This window comes from Hermetia illucens, chromosome 5, assembly GCF_905115235.1.
Source record: "Hermetia illucens chromosome 5, iHerIll2.2.curated.20191125, whole genome shotgun sequence".
Taxonomy (NCBI): Eukaryota; Metazoa; Arthropoda; class Insecta; order Diptera; family Stratiomyidae; genus Hermetia; species Hermetia illucens.
The window spans coordinates 66631742-66653809 of NC_051853.1; the positions used below are offsets into that span (position 1 = coordinate 66631742).

The 22068-nt window shown below is 38.0% G+C and overlaps 2 protein-coding genes across 5 annotated transcripts in view; one reads left to right on the forward strand and one right to left on the reverse strand.

Annotated features, from left to right (window-relative positions):
• The window catches only part of LOC119657983, a 57089-nt gene that overhangs the window by 5454 nt on the left and 29567 nt on the right, over nucleotides 1-22068 (forward strand). For 2 of the 3 annotated variants that reach the window (XM_038065198.1, XM_038065196.1), the window contains exon 2: nucleotides 13294-13385. The exons of the other annotated variant lie outside the window; for it this stretch is intronic. In XM_038065198.1, the coding sequence (XP_037921126.1) occupies nucleotides 13304-13385 (82 nt within the window). In that variant the 5' untranslated portion in view covers nucleotides 13294-13303. The remainder of the gene's footprint in view (nucleotides 1-13293; nucleotides 13386-22068) is intronic. 3 annotated transcript variants of the gene reach the window in all.
• Nucleotides 1226-20869, reverse strand: LOC119657984. Of its 2 annotated transcripts, none has more exons than XM_038065200.1 (2): nucleotides 20787-20869; nucleotides 1226-1465 (listed from the first exon to the last, which is right to left on the reverse strand). In XM_038065200.1, the coding sequence occupies exons 1-2, from the start codon at nucleotides 20838-20840 to the stop codon at nucleotides 1316-1318; spliced, it is 204 nt and encodes a 67-aa protein (XP_037921128.1). In that variant the 5' UTR covers nucleotides 20841-20869; the 3' UTR covers nucleotides 1226-1315. The 2 variants fall into 2 exon arrangements, with proteins under 2 accessions (XP_037921128.1, XP_037921127.1); XM_038065199.1 differs by lacking the exon at nucleotides 20787-20869 and adding an exon at nucleotides 1528-1735.

Sequence of the window (22068 nt, forward strand, 5' to 3'; positions counted from 1 at the left end):
AGACCGGCTTCGAAAAGTACTAATTGAGACCTTTCATTTGATACCCCACATGACTATATTTGGTGAAAAAAAATTTTACACCCCCTTTTACATGTATGGGGAACCCCCCTTAAATCTCAGCGTAGGAGGATATCACTCACTGCATGTCTGGAAGTCCACAGGTCCCACCTTCTCACCAAATTTCGTGTCAATCGGTGTAGCCGTTTCTGAGAAAAGTGCCTGTGACAGACAGGCAGACATTGAACCGATTTTAATAAGATTATGTTTTGTAAACAAAACCTTAAAAATTAATTTCATTGGCCAAACCAAAACATTTCTAAAAGTACCTATCGTGACTCCACGAGTTTTCTGCATAATTTGCAACGTGAGGACGTCATTTTGAATGGATCTTTTCACAGAATACGCACAAACAGACGATCCTGAGCCTCAGTTGATTTCCTCAGATGTTCGTTACCCTTCTTCCTTGGAACGGGGTTCGTGTTACGAAATCAGACGGCGAGATGTTGAATCCCTTAGTAACAACTCCTAACTAGTACCTTCTTGTACCATTCCAAGGGTTTCAACTTTCCGGGCAATTGCTTCCCAACAACACAATAAGTTAACAATAAACTTAGAAGATTCCTTTGACCACATTTTTTGTCCGATAAATCAACCATAAATTGGAAATATTACTTTGGGCACAATGTTTTTTGCTCAAAAAATTTACAAAAACGGCAGATATGAAAGAACTTTTTCAAAAAATGAAATTGTGCTACAAAATCATATTTAAAGATATAATATAAAGATTAAAAGTATACTCTTTCTTGAACAGAAAACTTTTCTAAAAAATTGATATATTGAAGTCACAAAAGTAGACGGCCGCCATTGATGCTATACAACTGATAAAGGTACAGAGGCGGTACAACGTAAAATGAACATCCAAGGTCATGCAAAATTCGAATCTGAGGCAAGGAGGTCAAGAGGCTGATGTTCACCCGACTCAGGCAACGCACCGTTAGAAAAGTAGAAAAGGTGTTTTATTATAGTAAGTTAGAGTCTCACAGCATGGTTTTTGACGCTCTCTACTTTCTTACAAAAAATATTGCAAACCGATGCCAGTAAGCTTTTCTTCAAAAGGAACTATTAGCTGAAAGGGTAGTTCCCTGTCGATATGGCACGATTAAGTGTCTCCTATAATCCTAATTTAGTTGAACTTCAGAACTGAAAGGTACCTATTCCATGAAAATGACCCCAAAATACTAATTGTTTTATTATACTATATACATGTATTTAAAATAAAGCCTAATATATAATTTTTAAATTAATTTTTACAACATTATGATTCCCGATAAAACTGTATCAATAACAGGAGATGCGCTACCGCAGATAATATTGCAGATAGGATTAATGCTCGATTTATATGAACCAAACCGCCAAATTTAATTTTGTCTCCTTTTAAAGTGAGAAGGAGGGAAAATATTTCAATCTGAAATGAAAAAAAAATACTAAATTAATTAATACAGACGAATCTAATTTTTCTATAAGTACATTTCTCTCAAGCCTTTCATCTAAATTCAAAAACTGGTTTCCCAGCTTCCCATATTCCACACTTTTCTCAGTTTCTCTTATTACTACCGTGACTATAAAGAACGGCAGCAAATAAGTGAAGAATGAAAACAGAATATACAACGCGGTAAGAAGAATATACTCATTGGATATTTGTGTGGCGTCAACAAGGAGGAAAATCAAATACATGCGTCCCACCGAATTTATGTAGGCTTCGCCAAATATTGCTAAGCTTTGGAATTGGAAGATTTCCACGGCATTTACAACTGCATTGTGAATGTCTATAGATAGTGAGGTATAAGTATCTAAAACATCGCTTAGCTTACAGTATTCCCACATTTTATTGTGACTACTTGTAATTGCTGAAGCGAGTTCCATCTGACGTGCGAACAGCCTCAACTGGCTATTGAAGATGTTATAAAATCTGAGCATGCACAATATGATTACATAAACAAGTCGGGAAACCGGAAGCTGGACGCTTCAGGTACGAAAGGTTTTGTGTATTTCTTAGTATGTAGCACGTAATATATCCACATATTATGTGAGAATATCCACTTTCGCATGATATTGACATTCATAGTCTTGAATTTGCGAAGAAGCCAGAACGTTGACGTATTATAACTTTGTTAGTAATAGTGCGATTTCCACCAAACTTGGTAAGATCATGCTCTATGTTATACTCTATATTGTTGTGAAATTTTGTCGTGCTAGCATGAACTTAAGGGAGGTTTTGCAGTCAATTATTAAAAATTATGGTAATATACTATTATTAACTTTATTTGTACAGATATCACTATGGAAGGTATTTCGGACCCCAGGCACCATATAGCGGCAGCCCCCTGATTTTTTTCAGATTTTTCGGTTGGGTAGTTTCTGAGAATGGCCCCCTTAAAGGAATGAGCACTTTCAACCCCCCACACTCCCCATCTTTTCAGCAAAAGTCAAAACTAATACTGGCTTCAAAAAGTACTAACCAAGACCTTTAATTTGATACCCCACATGACTATATTTGATGAAAAAAAAATTTACACCTCCCTTTTGCATGTATGGGGACCCCCCCTTAAATTCAACATAAAAGGATGTAACTCACTGTATGCGTGAGCGTTCACAGTTCCCACCTTTCTACCAAATTTAGTGTCAATCGCTACAACCGTCTCCGAGAAAAATGCGTGTGACGGACAGACAGACAGCGATTAATCGTTGACTGGAGCGGAAGTGTATTGCGAACGCTCGCAAATCAAGAAGGAACAAGTCGGGAAACCGGAAGCTGGATGCTTCAGGTACGAAAGGTTTTGTGTATTTCTTAGTACGTAGTACGTAATATATCCATATATTATGTGAGAGTATCCACTTTCGGGTGATATTGACATTCATAGTTTTCAATTTTCAAAAAAGCAACAAATTTGAGGTATTATAACTTTGTTAGTAATGGTGCGATTTCCACCAAACTTGGTAAGATCATGCTCTATATTATAGCCTATATCACTGCAAAATTTCATGGTACTAGGATGAACTTAAGGGGGGTTTCTAACCAATTACAGAATATTGTAGTAATATACTATTATTAACTTTATTTAAACAGATATCGGCATGGAAGGTATTTCGGAGCCCAGGCACCATATAGCGGCAGTCTCCTGATTTTTTTCAGATTTTTCGGTTTGGTAGTTTCTGAGAATGGCCCCCTTAAAGAAGTGATCACTTTGAACCCCCCGCGCTCCCCACCCTTCCAACAAATGTCAAAACTAAGATCGGCTTTGAAAAGTACTAATCGAGACCTTTAATTTGATATCCCACATGACTATATTTGATGAAAAAAAATTTTACACCCCCCTTTTGCATGTATGGGGACCCCCCCTTAAATTCGACCTAAAAGGATGTAATTCACTTTATGCGTGAGCGTTCACAGTTCCCACCTTTCTACCAAATTTGGTGTCAATCGCTATAACCGTCTCCGAGAAAAATGCGTGTGACGGACAGACAGACAGACAGACAGACAGACAGACAGACGGACAGACAGACAGACAGACAGACAGACAGACAGACAGTAAACCGATTTTAATAAGGTTTTGTGTTTACACAAAACCTTAAAAACTAAAACAAAATAATTGTCTGCGACCCAATTCATAAGAATTCATTTCGTTGTGGTATTGACGAATTAATATGTGATGATGACGTCATGCGGGTTGTAGAGTGCACGAAATTCACAAAAAATTGTAAAGTTTCACCCCCAATAACTTTGTTAATAATAGTTGGATTTTCTTCAAACTTGATCAAACTGTGCATTATATTCTTCGTTACACTCATGCTAAATTTTGTATTTCTGGGATGAATATAAGGGGGGGTGCCGGGTAAATTTCTAAAATGTGGAAATATACTATTATTAACTTTATTTGTGCAGATATTGGAACCGGATATATTTTGAGGCCTAGATTTCGTAGAGATGCACCACTGTGATTTTTTCCAGATTTTTCGGTTGGATAGGTTCTGAGAACGAGACCTGTTACACTTTTTGTGGGTCATATTTTCAACCCTTACTCCCCTATGTTTCATCTAATATCAAATATTGAACCAGATTCGAAAAGTACTAATTGAGACCTTTCATTTGATACCCCACTTGGCTACATTCTGTGAAAAAAAAATTTGCACCCTCCATTCACATGTACGGAGAGCCCCCCCTTAAACTTAACGCAAGATGGCGCCACTTACTGCATGTAAAGGGATCACCAGATTACATACTCTCACCAATTTTCGTGACAATCGGTCTAGCCGTTTCCGAATAAATCGGGTGTGACAGACAGACAGACAGACAGACAGACAGACAGACGGACAGACGGACAGACAGACACCGTCACCATTCTAATAAGGTTTTGTTTCACACAAAACCTTAAAAACATTCAACGGAGCCGCTCCTATGTGCCACACAATGTTGGTCATAAACCAAAGAAAGATACTCCTCCAGTTGTCCAATTGAGGAAGCATGACCATCATCCTGATTTCCAAATATACTAAGAACACCCGTATAACAATTTTCAAACTAAGCAAGGCTACCAGTTGGTAATTGAGGAACTTCTGTGCTTCTAAGTGATGAAATAGTTTCCGCTCAAGTAGAAGGAGTCTACAAATAAAGTCTTTCAATTGACGTTTCATACACCATTGTTTGCCTATTGAAAATATGACCGAAGCGTAGTTGACAAATGTGGCAGCTCTCAAAATGGCTGAAAGCAATTTTTCTCCAAGAAGCCAGTCAGAATCTAATATCTCACTTGCAAATTCATAAGCTATTAAACTTATGGAGGCAGCATTCACAACTGCACAATAATAAGCCCAAAATACTGAGGAAACTAAGCGGCCACGCTTCTTATCGTATCTGAAATTTGCCATTCCAATCAGCTGCAAATATACAAACGCAAAATTGACAAAGTGATACCAAGGACGATTAGCTTTATTCAACATTGGATGGGTTTTTTAAGAAGGAAGCACAAATAGTAATTAGTTTTTAAGCACTTCTTCAGTAGCTAAGATGAAGGAATCCTTTTGTTTCAAGGTATTGAAATGTCTTAAGGCGAAGAAAAGAAAACAACTTCATCCAAGCTATAGTAAGGAATGACAATTTTAATTAAGTAGAAATTTCATTAGTCACTCTATCAATTAATGAATTACTTTTTTGGTGTCACATGAGATGCGCAGTAATCACCATCAGCAAATGAAAAGTTATCGACATTTCAGTCAACTCTTGCATTTGCTGATGTCCTTTCTATTTTGGTGGACAATCTTCTGCTCTACGCTACGAATTTCTACTTTAGGAAAACTCTATTTTGGAAAATTCCTAGAAATAAAGTTTAGATAAATATGATATAGCTGTGCGAAATTGAGATCAATTCGAAACAGTTGGATATTTGCAGACTTAATAATACAAGTGGCCGCTATGAATGTGCTCATTAAAAGAACGTGCGAAGTTAATATCTTAATTTATCCACGAACAGATAATGAACAAACCGAAGACCGCAAGCTCGGAACTTTGACTGCACGATTATTCCAATTTAATACTATGTTGACAATCTATCATGTCTTGGAGTGTGAAAATTCACACGAAAAGCATGAATTTGACCTATTACAAGTTTGTTAATTATAGTAGGATTTCCATGTAGCTTTTTAGCATTTTGGCCTATATTATGACCCGTTTTTATGCACTTTGCACTCCTGGGGTGAAGTAATGTTCAAAATGTTTATGTATATATGTATAATTGGGTAGTATCTACAAATGAGTCCTACCTCACTTTAAGTGTATAAATGTCCATCCTTACACCCGTACTACCAAACTAATGCTAGAACAAGATCATTTGATAGCCTACACGACTGTACTTGGCGAAAAAACTGCTGCACCTCATCCCTCCTCCTTAACATCTAAAGGGAGTTGTCCCTTAGACTCAATATAAACCATACCATTCACTATGTCTATGGGATTTCATAGTTTACATATGCCAAATCAATTTCGCCCGTGAACAAATTTCAATTAAGGTTCGTTTTACACAAAAGTTTGAAAGAGCAGCTAAATGCTTTTGCCTGGCCTCGCACATTGGTCAGGATCAGCCGTATCAATTTCGTCGGTATATAGAATTCTCTCATGCCCGTGGGGTGAGGGGCCTGGAACTCGATCAAAAGATGCTGGAACTGATGACCATATTCCAGTAGTTTCCTTCGCTTGCTGCAGATAGAAAATCTGATCTGGTGCTGATTTCCGTGGAATGAAGCCTCTTTGGTATAGGCCTAGCAGTATAGCGGAGAATATCTTATAGTTGGTACTCAGCTCTATAATAGCTGCACTGAGTGATATCCCCCTTTCTATGTAAGGGGCAGATAATACCCTCGTTGCCAGTCGTGAGGCATTGATTTGCTGTCCCTCGCCTTGAGCTTGATGAACTGCTGAGTAGCGTTGGTCACCTACATGATTAATCAATTCGGCTGCAATTCCATCGGCTCCTGCCGACTTATAATTTTTAATCCGATAAATTGCATGGACCGTTTCTTCCATGCTTAGGAGTGGCAGCCCCTTATCCGTCGTCTTCGCCTCACTCTAACTCGCCGATATTTTATTTACTGAGTATATAATCGCTTCAATATGCCCATACGATGAAAAATCAGATTTCCCTTTGCATATTTGTGGATCAACTTCCGTGCAAACCAAGTACCTCCAACAAACATTTTGTGCGATACTGGTAACTGAATAATGCTCAGTTCGTTATCAATGACGTTTTTAAGCATGGGAACCGACGCTCTGCCTCTACTTGACAGTTAAAACCTTTTTTTGTTTTTATATCATACTTAGGACAGGCTTCGAGGCCGTGAACGTTAATGAGGCTAACCTAGTTTCTAGCTTTTCACTTAAGTCTTCAAAGTCGATAACAATAGGTTTTTTCCTGACTAGAAAACCTACTTCGAACATGATTTTCTTGGCGGTTGCTATAATATATGGTGTAGTAGCTCTTCTCCAAAAAACCGGTCCCTATCCAGCGCATCTCTTGCAACGCTGTTCCGTCAGTCTTATATTGGTAGGTATTGGCTTGCTGTGGTCAGCATTCGATACATGTACATGAGGGAGAAAATGCGCAAATCGTTATTCCATTTTCATTGCCGGGAACCGTCAAACCTGAGGCTCCTTTTGTGCCTTCGTAACTCAATTTTCTGTGTAGAGTTGTCAGTCCCACTAAACTCCTAATCCCCAACCTGGGGGACCAATTGGTACAATTTGTCTCGTTTTCAGATGCAGGTAACTCGCGTTATCCTTTTTTGTCTGCACTTTTTCATTAAGAAAGAACTCCCAGTGATCACCACGAAAAGGTGGTGTTTCAACCACCAAAATCGTTCTTTTAGAATATCTGAAAAACTTCCTACCCATCGCGGTATCTATATTTTTCTAAGAGGTTACCTCGACAGTAAAGTTTATCCATCGTCCCTAGGATGATCGAATCAAAACAGAATAATATTAAAATTATATTTTTACCATTGTTCGCCATAGAAGCTTGTATTTACCCTATAACGTTCTGTACCACATGTAACTGGGGTGACACACTCGTCGATCATCCTGGCACTGAAGTTATCGGCGCTTTTCAATGTACAAACTATCGCTGCCAAATCTGTCTTCTCTTAAACACGTCAACAGGGATCTGATCGAGGAAATAGGTGTGCGGTTGAAGCTTTCAAGCACTAGAAGAACAGAATATCCTTAACTTTATATTATACGATGAGGCTGGATTGATTGATTTAAATCAATGATTTATGTTTGGGGATTTGTTTATGAAAATCGAGCTTCAATCCAACTTGACTTTTTATCAACCTAAAATCATAATAATTAAATCAGTTAATCAAATAAAAATACTTATTCAAAAGCACAATTTTTATTAATATTATTATTTTATTTTTCTAAACTATTGAGCAGCTCAATTTTGAACAAATAACAATAATTATACGTTAGCAATAAAGTAATTAATAATATATCTGTCCTTAATGCTTACGCTGTCCCCATCTTTCAACTAATTTGTTGATCTGATACCGCTAAAATATGTCCGGTTTTGTGTTGAAGGGCGCGAGGCAGTTTTTGGTTCGACAAAGAGCGAAAAAAATGGCGCAAAATCTGGACAATATGGTGGATTGTAAAGAACCTTCCATTTAAACTCTTGGACTTCGCTCTTGACTACTCCTGCAACATGAGGCTACCTTGACCTTGTCACTCTGGTCGTCTCAGTTGAATTGCTTCACTTACGTTCGGCAGCTGGGCAAATGATACTTCCTTGCTGACTGCACTGTTTCTTCTAATCATCTCCCAATCCAATATACCCTTCTGGAACCACCAAGCACAAATCATGGTCCTTTTTGGGTGCAGGTATCCATTCTTTCCTTTGCCATATTGACCTATAGGCCCAATTTCTCATCTCCCGCCGCGACTCGGAGGAAACATTGTTTGTGATGTTGAGAGGCAGTTTGAAAGCGCCTTTGTTCATTAAGTTGAGTTGAGGAATCCATGTTACAAATTTTTAGGCAAATCCCATGAAAGGTCAAAAACAGCGAACGTAGAAAATGCAGACTTTTTCCCCCTTAATTTAAAAAATAATAAAAGAACTTACCAAAAAACCAATTATCACAGTTTTGTGGAGCAGAAAACGTTCTTTCAAATGACTGTATTTGAAATAATTAAGACTTACCTTATCTTTTCTCTAGTAATATTTATTAACCTTGCAAATACCGATATTTCGGAAACCACTTGTTCCGTTCATTTTTGCAACAAAGAAAAAACGCAATGGACCACTGAGTTCCGGTGATGACCGTATAGATAATGTCACCGATAATGGAAAAAGTAGATCAGTGACAATAAGAAACTCCGACGAACCTCGCTCTGAACTTCAAATTTCTCTGGAATTTTATATCGTATTTCGTGCCTTTTACATGGAGCTCTCTAGATACAGTGCCTATGGATGATTTCGAAAGTGTTCGCGAAGTCATTGAAAAACAAATGGGACAGGGATCTAAAATCAGTGAATTGCTCCAGAATGAAAGCTGTTGATGTGGTCAGTGAAGAAGAATCTAGAGCAAAAGTCGATTAGGTTTTGGGAGTACTCCTTTTTATTTTCTGCAGATATTTAGCTATACTCTTTGCGGTAATGGGGAGCATGCAAATATTCCTCCAGTTGCCACACTCAAGATGAACCCCCTCTGAAAAAGATCCCAGATAGAAATAAGAGATAAGTGAAAGTTGTAACTCTACAAAAACTGCAAGGGCTGACAGGCATAGTTCCACAGGGGAATCATAAAGACTGGCCGCTTATCTCCAATTGAGTGTGTTGATGGTAGAAATGATTTCGCTTCTGTTTGGAGGAACGCTCTATAATCATATGTTATGGTTGCTAGTCATCTCATAGACGAGAAGTGGAATTTCGGCAAATGTTATCCAATTGGGAATTGTAGTAGAGTATTCCTTCCACTTCATGAGTTGTTCATCGTCGTTATGCAATACACAGTACTAAAATCATTATAACTTAGGGTAACTTATGCTTCCATAATCAGAATAATGATATTTTCTATGGCTATTAAAGATGGATCAAATGGCCATCTGTGCTAGTTGCCGTCAACCGAGAAAGAAGAGTTAACCGATCCTAACTGTTGAGTGGCGAAAATTATCTGTGCAGGTCCCCGAATACCTAAGTGTAGCTTAGTATTTGCTCTCTGCGGTAGCCAGGTCTGAAAATATGAATTTAATCCATTGAACACTTCATCCCCTCACGCGTCATTTACAAAAAACATGTATCTTAATGCTTGGTGCATGTTAAAAAATGGTTGAAAAATAAAAACTCAATGAAAATAAAAGCAACAATCTTTGGCCCGAATATTACTGCGAACCCGAAAATACGAGGAACCTTAGGCCTCAGGTGTCCGTGACGCACGGCCTATCTATCCAACATATGGGAATATCCATAGGAATACATATGAAGATTTCGGAAGAAGTTAAAAGAAACGAATCCTCAAATTAAACATGAAATTTTACTATTTCATAATTATCATTACCATCCTTCAATTAGACACAGTTTAAATAATTAAAAAATCATGACATCTTTGTAAGGCAAGTACACATTTTCTAATTATAAATTGGAAAGTGTGAAAGCTATGATTTTCAGATGATCCACTTAACTCTATATGGAAGCGTTTTATTGGTAGAATAAAAAAATACAAAAAAATCAGAAGATCTTGCTCCCCGAGCTGTTCTACATGCTGTCGGAATACAGAAGTCGTTAGTCCCTCCTTTTGGGGTTCGTTAGACCCTTCCCATAATCTCCAACTTCCATTCTCTCTAGAAACTGCTGAGTGGTGCAAAAAAAGCGAACACTTCGGCCCCCAAATGTTGGCACGTGATGCATACACTGCCTACTAAAATGACAAAAGAATGAAGCGAGGTTTTCTTCATCATGAAATATCGGCCACGGTCCGCATCCACTTGATTACAGACTGGGCCTTTTGGGACTGAGCCTCGTCCTCGTGGTTATCTTCAATCTTCTCTGTTTGAAATTAGAGTACGAAACCAGAGCAAATCAATAAAGACATAGCCGACTGTCTTCCTCAGAAGTTCCGATTTAATCATCACTTTTTCCTGGAAGAGGCACAAAAGGCAAAGTAAGATACTTTCAAGAAGTTCCGATGAGGAATATCTTATGGCGCATAGCTGCTAATATAATCTACGCTCCAGTGTGAATACAAGCATGCCAATACTTGTACAGTATACCACACAGGCTGGGACAGGAAACTCTACTCTGCAATGTGGGATGGGAATGAGGCAAAGCAACACCAGCATCAAAAAAGAAAGGCGTGCAACCCAAAACTAGAAGATTAAGTCAAGGCACGTTGAACTCAGACGGGAAGTAGGTGGTGAGAATGATTTTATCACTGTTCATAAAGGAAAAGCAAAATACGGTCTCAGATTGAATTTAAACAAAACTGAATTTTTGACGACCGATCCCCATGAAACAGGCACAATCACTGTCAGCGGCAGTGATCTGGCCAGAACTGAGCGATTTAAATACCTCGGGTCAACGCTATCAGCCAATGGAGAACTGCGTTATGAAATTGCTTCACGCATTAACGCAACCTGGATGAAGTGGCGTTCCACAACTGGTGTCCTTTGTGATCGACGTATCAACGAACGTCTCAAATCTAAAATTTACCGCAATGTCGTCCGTCCAGTCGCCCTCTATGGTTCTGAGATTGCACCCAGATCAGGCATTCGATAGAGCCAAATGGCGAAGCCGATCACGACGAGCCGACCCCGCTTGTGAACGGGACAAAGGCTGAAGAAAAAGAAGAAGAAGAAGGAATAGACTATTTCCAGACACAGACTATTTCACTTTTTTGCACCCTAAAAAATGTAGGACACCACGTTGGGCACCATTATAACGTACATATCTGTTGGGGATGACTGAAATTAATATCCAGCTGAATACTATCAATCATCTCGGTGCAAGCCCTACACGCACCGTATATTAAGATGCGTGAATTTCATAGATGGGGAACCCCATAAGGAACTGAATTATGAAGTGTCCAAAAGACCACGTCCACATTCGCGAGCCTGGGTAGCGCGGAAGCAAACAAGTGCATCTCGACGGGATACCACATTTGAGCTGCACTTAAGTATTCGATAAAACTATCTGGCGTCCTAGCCTACGCCATAGCTCCATCTTAGGCAGGGACTGCTTTGTGTTCTTTTTCTACCATAATTATTGCCCTTATACATTCCGGTCTGGATCATCCTCATCCATAAGGATTATGTGACCCGCCCAACGCAAACTGCTGAGCCGTATTTTATCCAGAAACAGAGAGTCATGAAATCGCTCATAGATTTCGCCGTTATGTAGGCTACGAAATCGTCCATTGTCATATAGGGAGCCAAAAAATTCTTCTTCTTCTTTTGCATGAAATGTCAGAATTGGGATCATCATTGAAAAGTACTTGCTGAGACCTTCCATGTGATGCCCCATATAGCTATATTTGGTGGTTTTACACTTCACTTTTGCATGTATGGAAACCTCCCTTGAGTTCCACATAAAACGTTACATGCTTGTGTGTTCACTGATTTCACCCTTCCCACCAAATTTAATGTCAATCGGTGTAACCGTTTCTGATAAAAATACGTATGAAAGTAAGACAGACAGATGGACAGACTCGCAGGCAGTAAACCAATTTTAATAAGGTTTTATTTTATACGAAACCTCAGCTCACATTTCTTGCCAAGAGAAATGAAGTTGATAATTTCCTCCTCCTTAAAGGGAGGTTAATAATGCAATAAAAGTCTTGAAAGTAAATTGAACACCGAGAATTGACGAAATAGAAAGGGTCATTCGCAGACTATCATGCTGATAACCTAAAGGTCATATCGCGGTTTTTCCTTGATGATGAGCCTGGTGATCCAGCAAATTAGGACTTCCAGTTAATTGCAAAAAAAATTGAAGTTATAATCTAAATTGGAAATCGGACGCTAACTAAACACAATTTAGAGCAGATAAGCGGTTTACACGAACTAAAAAAGATTTTTTAGTTTTCCATTATAATATCAAAATTTGTATGTAGAAAGACAAAGTCCCGCGCTTTTTTTATCGGCCATCTTCACACCTGGGTTACGTTACGGCTGTGAAACTTGGTCCTCAGCATGGGTTTTTGAAAAATTGTTAAACGCCCTTGAAGGAAAAGTTTTGATATGGATTCCTGGAGAAGCACCTGGCTACATAACATAAACCAGAAACTTACTCAACAATGATGAGTCACCATAGTAAACAAATGCACAACTTGAGGATACATTGAGAAAAAAAAGATAGGAAGACTCTTTCGGCACTATCGTATAAACATGAGGGATCGAGAGACCCACATTGGGCGCCATTTAATAGATTAAGTATTTGGGGTAATGTAAAGATCATATCGGTGCAAATTCAGATAAGTCACACTTAAAACGCCTGAATTCTTGTAAAATATCATGTGGCGGACTGAAGTACCAAGGATCTGTCCCAGCTTTCCGAACTGGCTAGCAAAAAGGCAAACAAGCAAATGTCTGTGAGCCAAAGCGGTGGAAATTTACATTTTTTCGAAATACCCTGAGCACAATTTGACTCATATGATTTTCTTCATACGAAACTATTTTTAATTTTATATATTTATAGTAGATTACGCACGTCATCTATGATAATATTTTCAATGCAGATAATATTTTAATTATAGGTCGCAAACAATGACAACCGATAATGACACCAATTTTGGTCCTGTAGTTACAACGCCATCATCGTTTGGAATGGTCTTTCCACACGATAAAGGTAAGAAAGAAAATCCATAATTCTTATTTTCTATCTATTCTTGTATGTGACAGTAACTTACTAGTTTTAGGTTTTGTAGAACTTATGGTTCATTAAAATAGATCAAGATATCGATTGTATTAGCATCTCCAAACGAGACGGTGGAAATGTATATTGAACTGGAGAATAAAAAAGCTACAAATGAATTTATTACACTTAGGAACATGTTACTATAAATATTTAGCTTTATATCAGTATTTGCTGATAAAGTAGCAAATGTAACGCAAGAGGGTTATAAATTATTCAAGAGTACTTTAGCTCCGAAACTTTCACACGATCCCTTCCAACTTGTTTGCTGCTGTGCGATAGTGGGGTTGAGGCACGAGTAGCCAGTCTCATTATCTGCTTCTATCTTCACTATGTCAACTTTATTATTATACATTGTCACATTTGCAAAAGATAATCCATTCCGATACACTGCAAATCTGCTTTAAGCTCAAAATTATATGGTCTAGCCAGTAAAATTTATGAGGTTAATAGTTTTCTATTTGATGTACTTGTTTGAACGCATTTATTCTACAACAATGTACTATAGTCGAATTTCCCTAGCATTTACATTTTGTAAAAAGCCTGACCCAAAGGGGTGCGCATATCCATATGTATAAACATTTGACGACGTTCAGAATTGTCGGTTTATTTCGTTTGTGCTACTTTATTGCCTAACTATACTCAATGCGCTGCCGATGAACACAAAATTCCTTTTTCGCATGCAACTGCCCACAAATTTGGCGACCGTTATCCTTCCTTCATTAGTCAATAATGCTTTCCTTTGCCCCTCCCTGTAAACAAAACCTTATTCAAATCGGTTTACTGTCTGTCTGTTCGTCACACGCATTTTTTTCGGACACGGTTGTAGCGATTGACATCAAATTTGGTAGAAAGATGGGAGCTGTGAACGCTCACGCATATAGTGAGTTACATCCTTTTACGTCAAATGCAAGGGGGGGTCCCCATACATGCAAAAGGGGGGTATACATTTTTTTTTCATCAAATATAGTCATGTGGGATATCAAATTAAAGGTCTCGGTTAGTACTTTTCGTAGCACATTTTAGTTTTAACTGTTGTTTGAAAAGTGGGGAGTGTGGGGGTCCAAAGTGATCATTTTTTTAACGAATCCATTCTCAGAAACTACTCAACCGAAAAATCTGAAAGAAATCAGAGGGCTGCCACTATATGGTGCCTAAGCTCCGAAATACCCTCCATACCGATACCTGTTCAAATAAAGTTAATAATAGTACATTACTATAATTTTTAGTAATTGGCTGGAGAACCCCCCTTAAGTTCACCCTAGAATCACAAAATTGCAATAATGTAGGCTACATCATAGAGCATGATCCTACCAAATTTTGTGAAAATCTAACTATTACTTCAGTGCAAATTCAAGACCTTGAATGTCAATATCACTTGAAAGTGGATATATGCATATATTACGTGCTACATACTAATGGGACAAATGCACACTCAAATCTCTATATAAAAGAAATACACAAAACCTTTCATACCTCAAGCGTCTAGCTTCCGGTTTCCCGACTTGTTTATTATTTTTAAGGCTTGGACCCAAAACGAGGGACCTAAAAAGAGAAAGTAAGGATTCCCCATTTGGTCCAGTCTAACATAAAGTGGATGCGGACTTAGGATCCCTCAATCCTTAAACCGTACATACCTGAGGCGCCCAGATATGACCCCTGAAAATTGAAATAAAGTATATTTGTCTATTAATGTTTGATTAGAACGTGCCAGATGAACTTTTAATGACCCGGCACAAATTCTCCCTTCAGATTTGAGAATTGCTCGCTATTAGATGAGCACAATCCTAGCTCAGAGGAAAAATTTTGATCATTTATATATGTAATTTATGGGCACGGTTGAGTGTTACTCTCGGTATTATATGGAAATAGCACTTAAATTTACTCGACAAACTGTCATTTGGAAGATTTTTTATTTAGTTCTGAAAACTTGTTGAGTGAACTGAGTCTGCTTTCAGTTCACTAGCATGACCATTCCCGAAACCATATCGCCAGGACGAAAATATAATCAGACCCATTTAATCCCAGGGTTAGTGTCCCATTGAGCATTTAACTACATTCATATAGAACAATAACACAATTTGTTATATAGGAAACTAATTCTAGACTTGCTTTAAAACACTTGCTAGCACAGATTCAGCCGGATAAATATTTGAAAATCTCTACTATTTTAAGGTTTTGTGTAAAACAAAACCTTATTGAAATCGGTTTACTGTCCCTCTATATGGCCATCAGTTGCACCATCTTTTCATCGACTTTAAGGCCGCCTATGATAGCATAGCGAAGGTAAAATTGTACACGGCTATGAGAGAATTGGGTATCCCCCCGAAATTGATAAGATTGTTGACCCTGACCAATGTGCGAGGCCAGATAAAAGCACCAGGATCACTTTCGAGACCAGTCAACATCGAAAACGGTCTAAGACAAGGAAAAAACCTATCCTATCATACGTCCTCTTTAACCTGGCCCTGGAAAAAGTGATCCGTGATGAAGATGTTGTGTCCACCCAACAGTTGGGCTATGCTCACAATATTGACATCATGGGAGGAACGACCTGAGTTGTACATGAATTGGTGAACCTCGGCGCAAAACTGGGATGCCTGGAATCCCTTACTAAGGCAGGCCTAGACTGGATACCGGCTGTTGCGCCGTTGATGATGATGATGGTAGAGCATGATACTACCATGATAGAAATCGCACTATTACTAACAGAGTTATAATAAGTCAAAGTTGTTACTTTTGCGTAAATGTCTTGCTTCTGAAGACTTTGAATGTATCACACTAAAGTTTTGATTTGACAAACTAAATGCATAAACGTTACGAGCTAGATATACATGGGACAAATGCCCACTTAAATATATTTACTCGTATATAATGCACAAAAGATTTCATACCGGAAGCGTTTAGCTTTCGGTTTTCATTTTGCCAAGCAATTTAAAACTTGAGCAGAGCGGACTGGAAGAGTATAGCAATGCTTAAACCAGCAACTGATTACCTGGTATACCAACCGATCCCTACAGCAGAGAGGCGGATGCAGAACACGTCTAAGAAAAAGTGTTTTGAACAAATGGTAAAGGAGTGCTTATAGAGAAATATGAACCAAAGTCCTGACAGGATTTTCTGAAACTCACCAAGAAGAAGCTTTGGATCATAGTGAAAATAAGCGTAGATCACCATAGGCTAAAGTACCATCTGGAGAAGCGGGGATATCCGCGTACAATGTTTGAAGATTCTGTAGAGAATGCAATGAAATCTCGATCTCTTCTGGGAAAATGCCAGCTACTTATGCGAAGTAGAACAGCAAATTTAGGAGGATATCTAATATCAAAGGTGAAGCTAAAAATCTAGAAGTAGGAAACATCCCACAATTTTTGTTGGATATGGGACTGGCCGATATATGTATGTTACTATAGTTAATAAGTGCACTATAAACATCAAAGGGTCATAATAGCTCCTGAGGACACGGTGGCATTTCCGTTTGTAATATTATGTTGTATCCTTTACACATAACGCCGATCTAAATATTTGTTTCATCCATTTAGCTTTTTCTTCCATACGGAACATGTTTTATTATTTCGTCGATTTACCTATTTTGGCATTCAAACACTCTCCACTGAAAGTTGCTCAGCTGATAAACAACTATGCGAGGGTAACATGTCAGGTAGCAGATATTTCAAAAGTCGTCTGTGTTTATGACACCGAATCATCTGTATTTATGACAATGAATGAATTTTAAAAGAATGGTTTGAAGGTAGCGAGATCTCTTCTTATCTTTAGGTATCCGGGTAGTGTAGGTTTCCTGATGGAACGTTCAATTTATGGCTGGTTCATAATAAACAAATCTTAAATCAGGAGACAATAGTTTTGCTTTAAAGTTTAATGCGGGCATGTCAACAGTATTTGCAGAGTGGCAGGATCATTTTCGAAGACCTTAGTAAACTTCTTGAACGGGCGGACAACGTTAATTTCCCTTTCCCTCTTGTTCGTATGTTATTGTGGTATACATTGGCAATACTCGAAGGTACAATCCTTTCAGTAAAGCACTCCCATAAAAATCGCGCGCCTTTCACATTTGACAAATAAATTTTGACATTGATTTATTGGTTCTATTCATCCATTCCTCATTGAAATTAATTGATTAGATTTTTTTGAGTTGCATAGATATCTTGATAAAATATATTGGAAAACCACTTTATATTGAATTTTCCAGCGAATACTAATTGATTAGTATTAGATAAGTTAAATAGAAGAGCTTATACGCGGGGAAAATTTAATTTTTTTTCAAATTATAATTAATGGGAAAAGAATGAAAAATCTATTTTTAAGAAATTATTTTGGCCCAAAGATCGCTTTATCAATTATTCTAGGAAAAATTACTTCAATCAGCAAAAGATCTTCTGATTAAGCACATCAGAAAGGCATATCAAATTGCCAGTCAGCAATTGTTCTCTTCGTCCAATCTTGATTTTCTTTCGCTTCCCACTTAATCCTCAATTCCATTCAGACGAACTCAAAAGCATCACCGACGACAGCACAAAATCTCTTTGAGTAGGGGTTCTTTTTATAATACCCAGCATAAAATATGAGGGAAGAAAAAATATCTTCAGAAAATCAATACTAAATAAAGATCTTTACGACTACTAAAACAGTGGCTATCATACAATACATGCTGTGCTTGGGTGTGCGTGCGATTGTACATAAACTCCAAGCCTCCTAAAACCCAAAGCGAACCCTGAGGCAAAGATATTATCGTGGAGAGTACGAAGCATGAAGTCGCACAATCAAACAAGGATTCGGATAGCCTTGTAGCCTCGGGGGTATATGCATTGAAAAGGGAACGAACGATAATTTTCCCTTGGGATGAGAAATGGAAAAGGGATTTTCTGTACCCTGGATTTTATGCCAACGAACCCTCCCTAAGCCTGGAGCCATTTTGCTGAGTCCTAGCCCAGTTTCCTGTTTTCGTGATTATTATGAAACTCCCAACGAGCAATTTCCCTTTGTGGAGTAGTGGTAGGGATAGAGTGAAACTTGTTATGTGCATTTGTTGTTGTTGCTTTATAACGAACAGTATAATTGCGGTGAGCATGAGTTTTGGTGAATTTGGGACCTAAATCCAATTATCTTTCGGAGAAAATGGTAGAGATGGGAAAGGTAATTATAGCTTTAGGTATTTCAGAAAAACGTTATGCTAGGAAAATATGTTAATAACATTCGCATTTCTATTTTCTATTTTGTAACCAAAAGCCATTCAAATTCATTTCTAATTTTTAAAATTTATTTAAAAAAAAACGTCAAATTTGACGACCCCAAACACGGAAGTTTATGGCAGAACTCCGGCACAAAAACCATTAGTCTAAATAGCCCACATTCGGTCTCTGGTATAATATTGGATTTCTCTGAACAACGTCAGACAATTTCACATTTTATTCTTGAAGCATGGCATGCTATAATATAAAAGTGCTCTTGGCAGCAGCTTTGTTTGGCATGACTCGGTAAAAGTGGGAAGGTTGAAGTCGGTATGTATGAAGTTGTGTACGGTGGCGAGCTTGCACGAAACGCGATGATAGAACCCACCTTTCCCAAACACTTTGGCCCCCCGGAGTGAGCGTCATGTTCAGATGTATAGCTTGTCTGTGTTGCGTTCCATTTATATATTATATTTTATGCATGGCTGTGTAAATACATTTAGAAGCAGGAAAGGAAAAATAATGTGCCTAGAGTTTATATTTTTGTTCCCGGACTCAAGTTTTGCTGTAACTAAAGCAACTATAACGATGGATGTGCTTTAAGATAAAAATATACATTGATGTGGAAGTACTAAAGATAAATGAGTTTGGGTTGGGATCACTGTGCAGATTTGAAGTGGAGGGGCCCCCATTTAAGTGTACCATAAAATAAATACATTATTTCCGCAGTATTTACTTTATAACGTAAGCGGAATTTTATAGCGCATTCCCTCCTGGAATTAACACCCCTACAGTAATTTTAGGTAGACGATGAATATTTAATGATTCCATCTGGCGCTCTGTTATATCTAGATAGATAGATACCTATTTTTTACTAAGTATGTATATCAGATACGTACTTACATATATCCAAAATGGAGTAACCCTTAAATCAACTTTTATCATAACGAGATAAGATTTTCCTTTCGTTATAAACTTCTTATCTGCACACAAACAAACACTGATTATCTTAGAATAACCATATCTTATCAGTAAATTTTAGAGACCCCAAAATAATCAGTGAATTACACAAAAAAAATCAAAAACCTGTGAGGTAATTTTATACCGAATTTGCCCCTAAACCACCCAAAATGGAAGCTCTGAGCAATAAGAACTTCTGGTACATACCCTTTCCAATGATCGTATCCCTAACTAGAATACTGTTCTATGACCTTCTTATCCAAATGTTCATAATCTCCCTTTGAATCGCACAAATTTTGACTATGAAAACACGACAAAACCTCTGGTTTATTTTCGTATTAGAATTGTGTACGTGGCAAGATTTTTGCTGCCTAACGTTCAGAAAATACCTTATCTATTATCGGTTTTTACTTATTTATTCTATGCCTTCTCATGAGTTCCATACTGCTGCTGTGTCAGGATAGGAACAGTTAATACCATTGAATAATATAACCAGCAATAGAAACAAGACTCTACAACAATATGCCAGTCCGTTGGTAACACTCACTCAGTTACCATTTTCAAGTTTTACTGGCTTGACCTGTATGACAAATTAGGTCGATGACGCACTTTAAACAACAAACGACGCTTCTGAGCCATACATGTGATTACTTCCAGATAAGGTAAACCATCCATATGCGATCTTGTTAGAATATTTATAGTAGGATTCTACTTAAAACTTTTCTAAACCTGCATGACAGAAAGCAAGAAAAATTGGAGACAAGAAGACAAAGAAAGAGTTAGAAAATGCAAGTGAATAACAATGTAAGGAAGGTAAGCGAAAAATTGGTCAATATGAAAGTTAGCAAGAGAATATCAGAGGTAGAATGGGCATCCTCAGTATACAAACTGTGAATAAATAATCAAAAACAGTCTAATACCAATAGAGTAAAGATAATATATTTTAATTTACTCCAATTAGTTGGTCCAAATTGATTTGACAGTTTATATACCCTTCGGTTTACACTGTTGCAAAAACTGACTTCAAAAGTGCAATCCTACACAAACCTAAGTAGTATTCCTCATTAACCGTTGTATTCCGTATAGATGGTATTGATCCACCATGTACCAGGAATAAGGCAGAAACCCATTATGCACTGAAACCAACGAGGGCAATGTAGAGAACTTCAAATTTGATCAAACTTACCCCTAATTGATCCAGTCCGACAACAAACTGAGGCGAACTCAGGGCTGTCTTCATTACGTAAAGGAAAAACTTTGCTTGGTCAACTTAGAGTTTAGTTTAGTTAGTTTTGGACGAATTCGCGCATTTATCATATTTAGATGTCTCTCCCTCCTCCTTGTGGAATATACGATTGACCTTAATTTGGATATTATGCGCTTATACTCATGCTTTACCGTCTGTTATGACCGGTGTAGGATGTAAGAAATTATGCATCATTGTTGACTTCATTCAGCAATTCCTGAGCACTAGGCAACGTTGTTTTTGCCCGAAATCCAACAAATTAGGAATAAACTTTGGCTGCCATAAAATTAATGCCTAAAGCAATGTGTCGGCTATTCAATAAGGCGCTCTTTGGTCCATCTAGACTGGTGACCTACTCATGGGATCGCAGCGATTTGCACGGGACATTGGCCAATAGACCACCACGCAGACATTTGTCATACCCTATAATACTCACTATCAAAAGGATGCAAGACCGTCAAGTAGTTCTTCTGTTATTGCCCAACTCTATCCGAAGCTAAGCACACAGGTGAAACCGCATCATCAGATAAATCGTGCAGAGAATGGTTTCGACGATTTAAAGGTGATAGTCTTAATGTTGAAGACAAAGAGCATTCGGGATTGGGTCAATGACGAATGAGAAACATTACTCGAGCAAAGTTCGTGTGAAATTCCAAAAAAGTTCGTAAAAACATTCTCTGCAAGCTAAGACATTTCGAAATGGCCCAAAGCCATTCAAGCTGAAACCAAGAGATATCAAACGACCATTTTGTATGTCAGAAGTGTTACTTAGACGGTACAAGAGAAAGCCGTTTGTCCATCGAATCATAACCGTAAATAAAAAATGGATTCGGCATGACAACCAAAAATGCTAAAAGTAGTATGTGAAGCCCAGTCATCTGGAAACACCAACGCCGCAGCCGTAAATTTATGGTGTCAAGTGTATTTGGTGTGATGAAAAGAATATTATCTAAAGCCTGGTCAAACCATCACGGGAGACTTCTACAGCCAACAACTGATCCGTTTAAAAAAAAGTTAAAACTGAAAAATGTCTAAGATATGCGACCAGACATGAGTGCATAATATTTCACTATGGCAACTCTCGACCTCAAACTATTTGGATCCCACGTCTTCCGCCGACCATTCATTTCGATCTATGCAAAACACTTTGACTGGAATACGTTTCACTTCAGAACAAGGTGTCAAAAATTGACTCGATTCATAACTATAACTTAAAAAAACA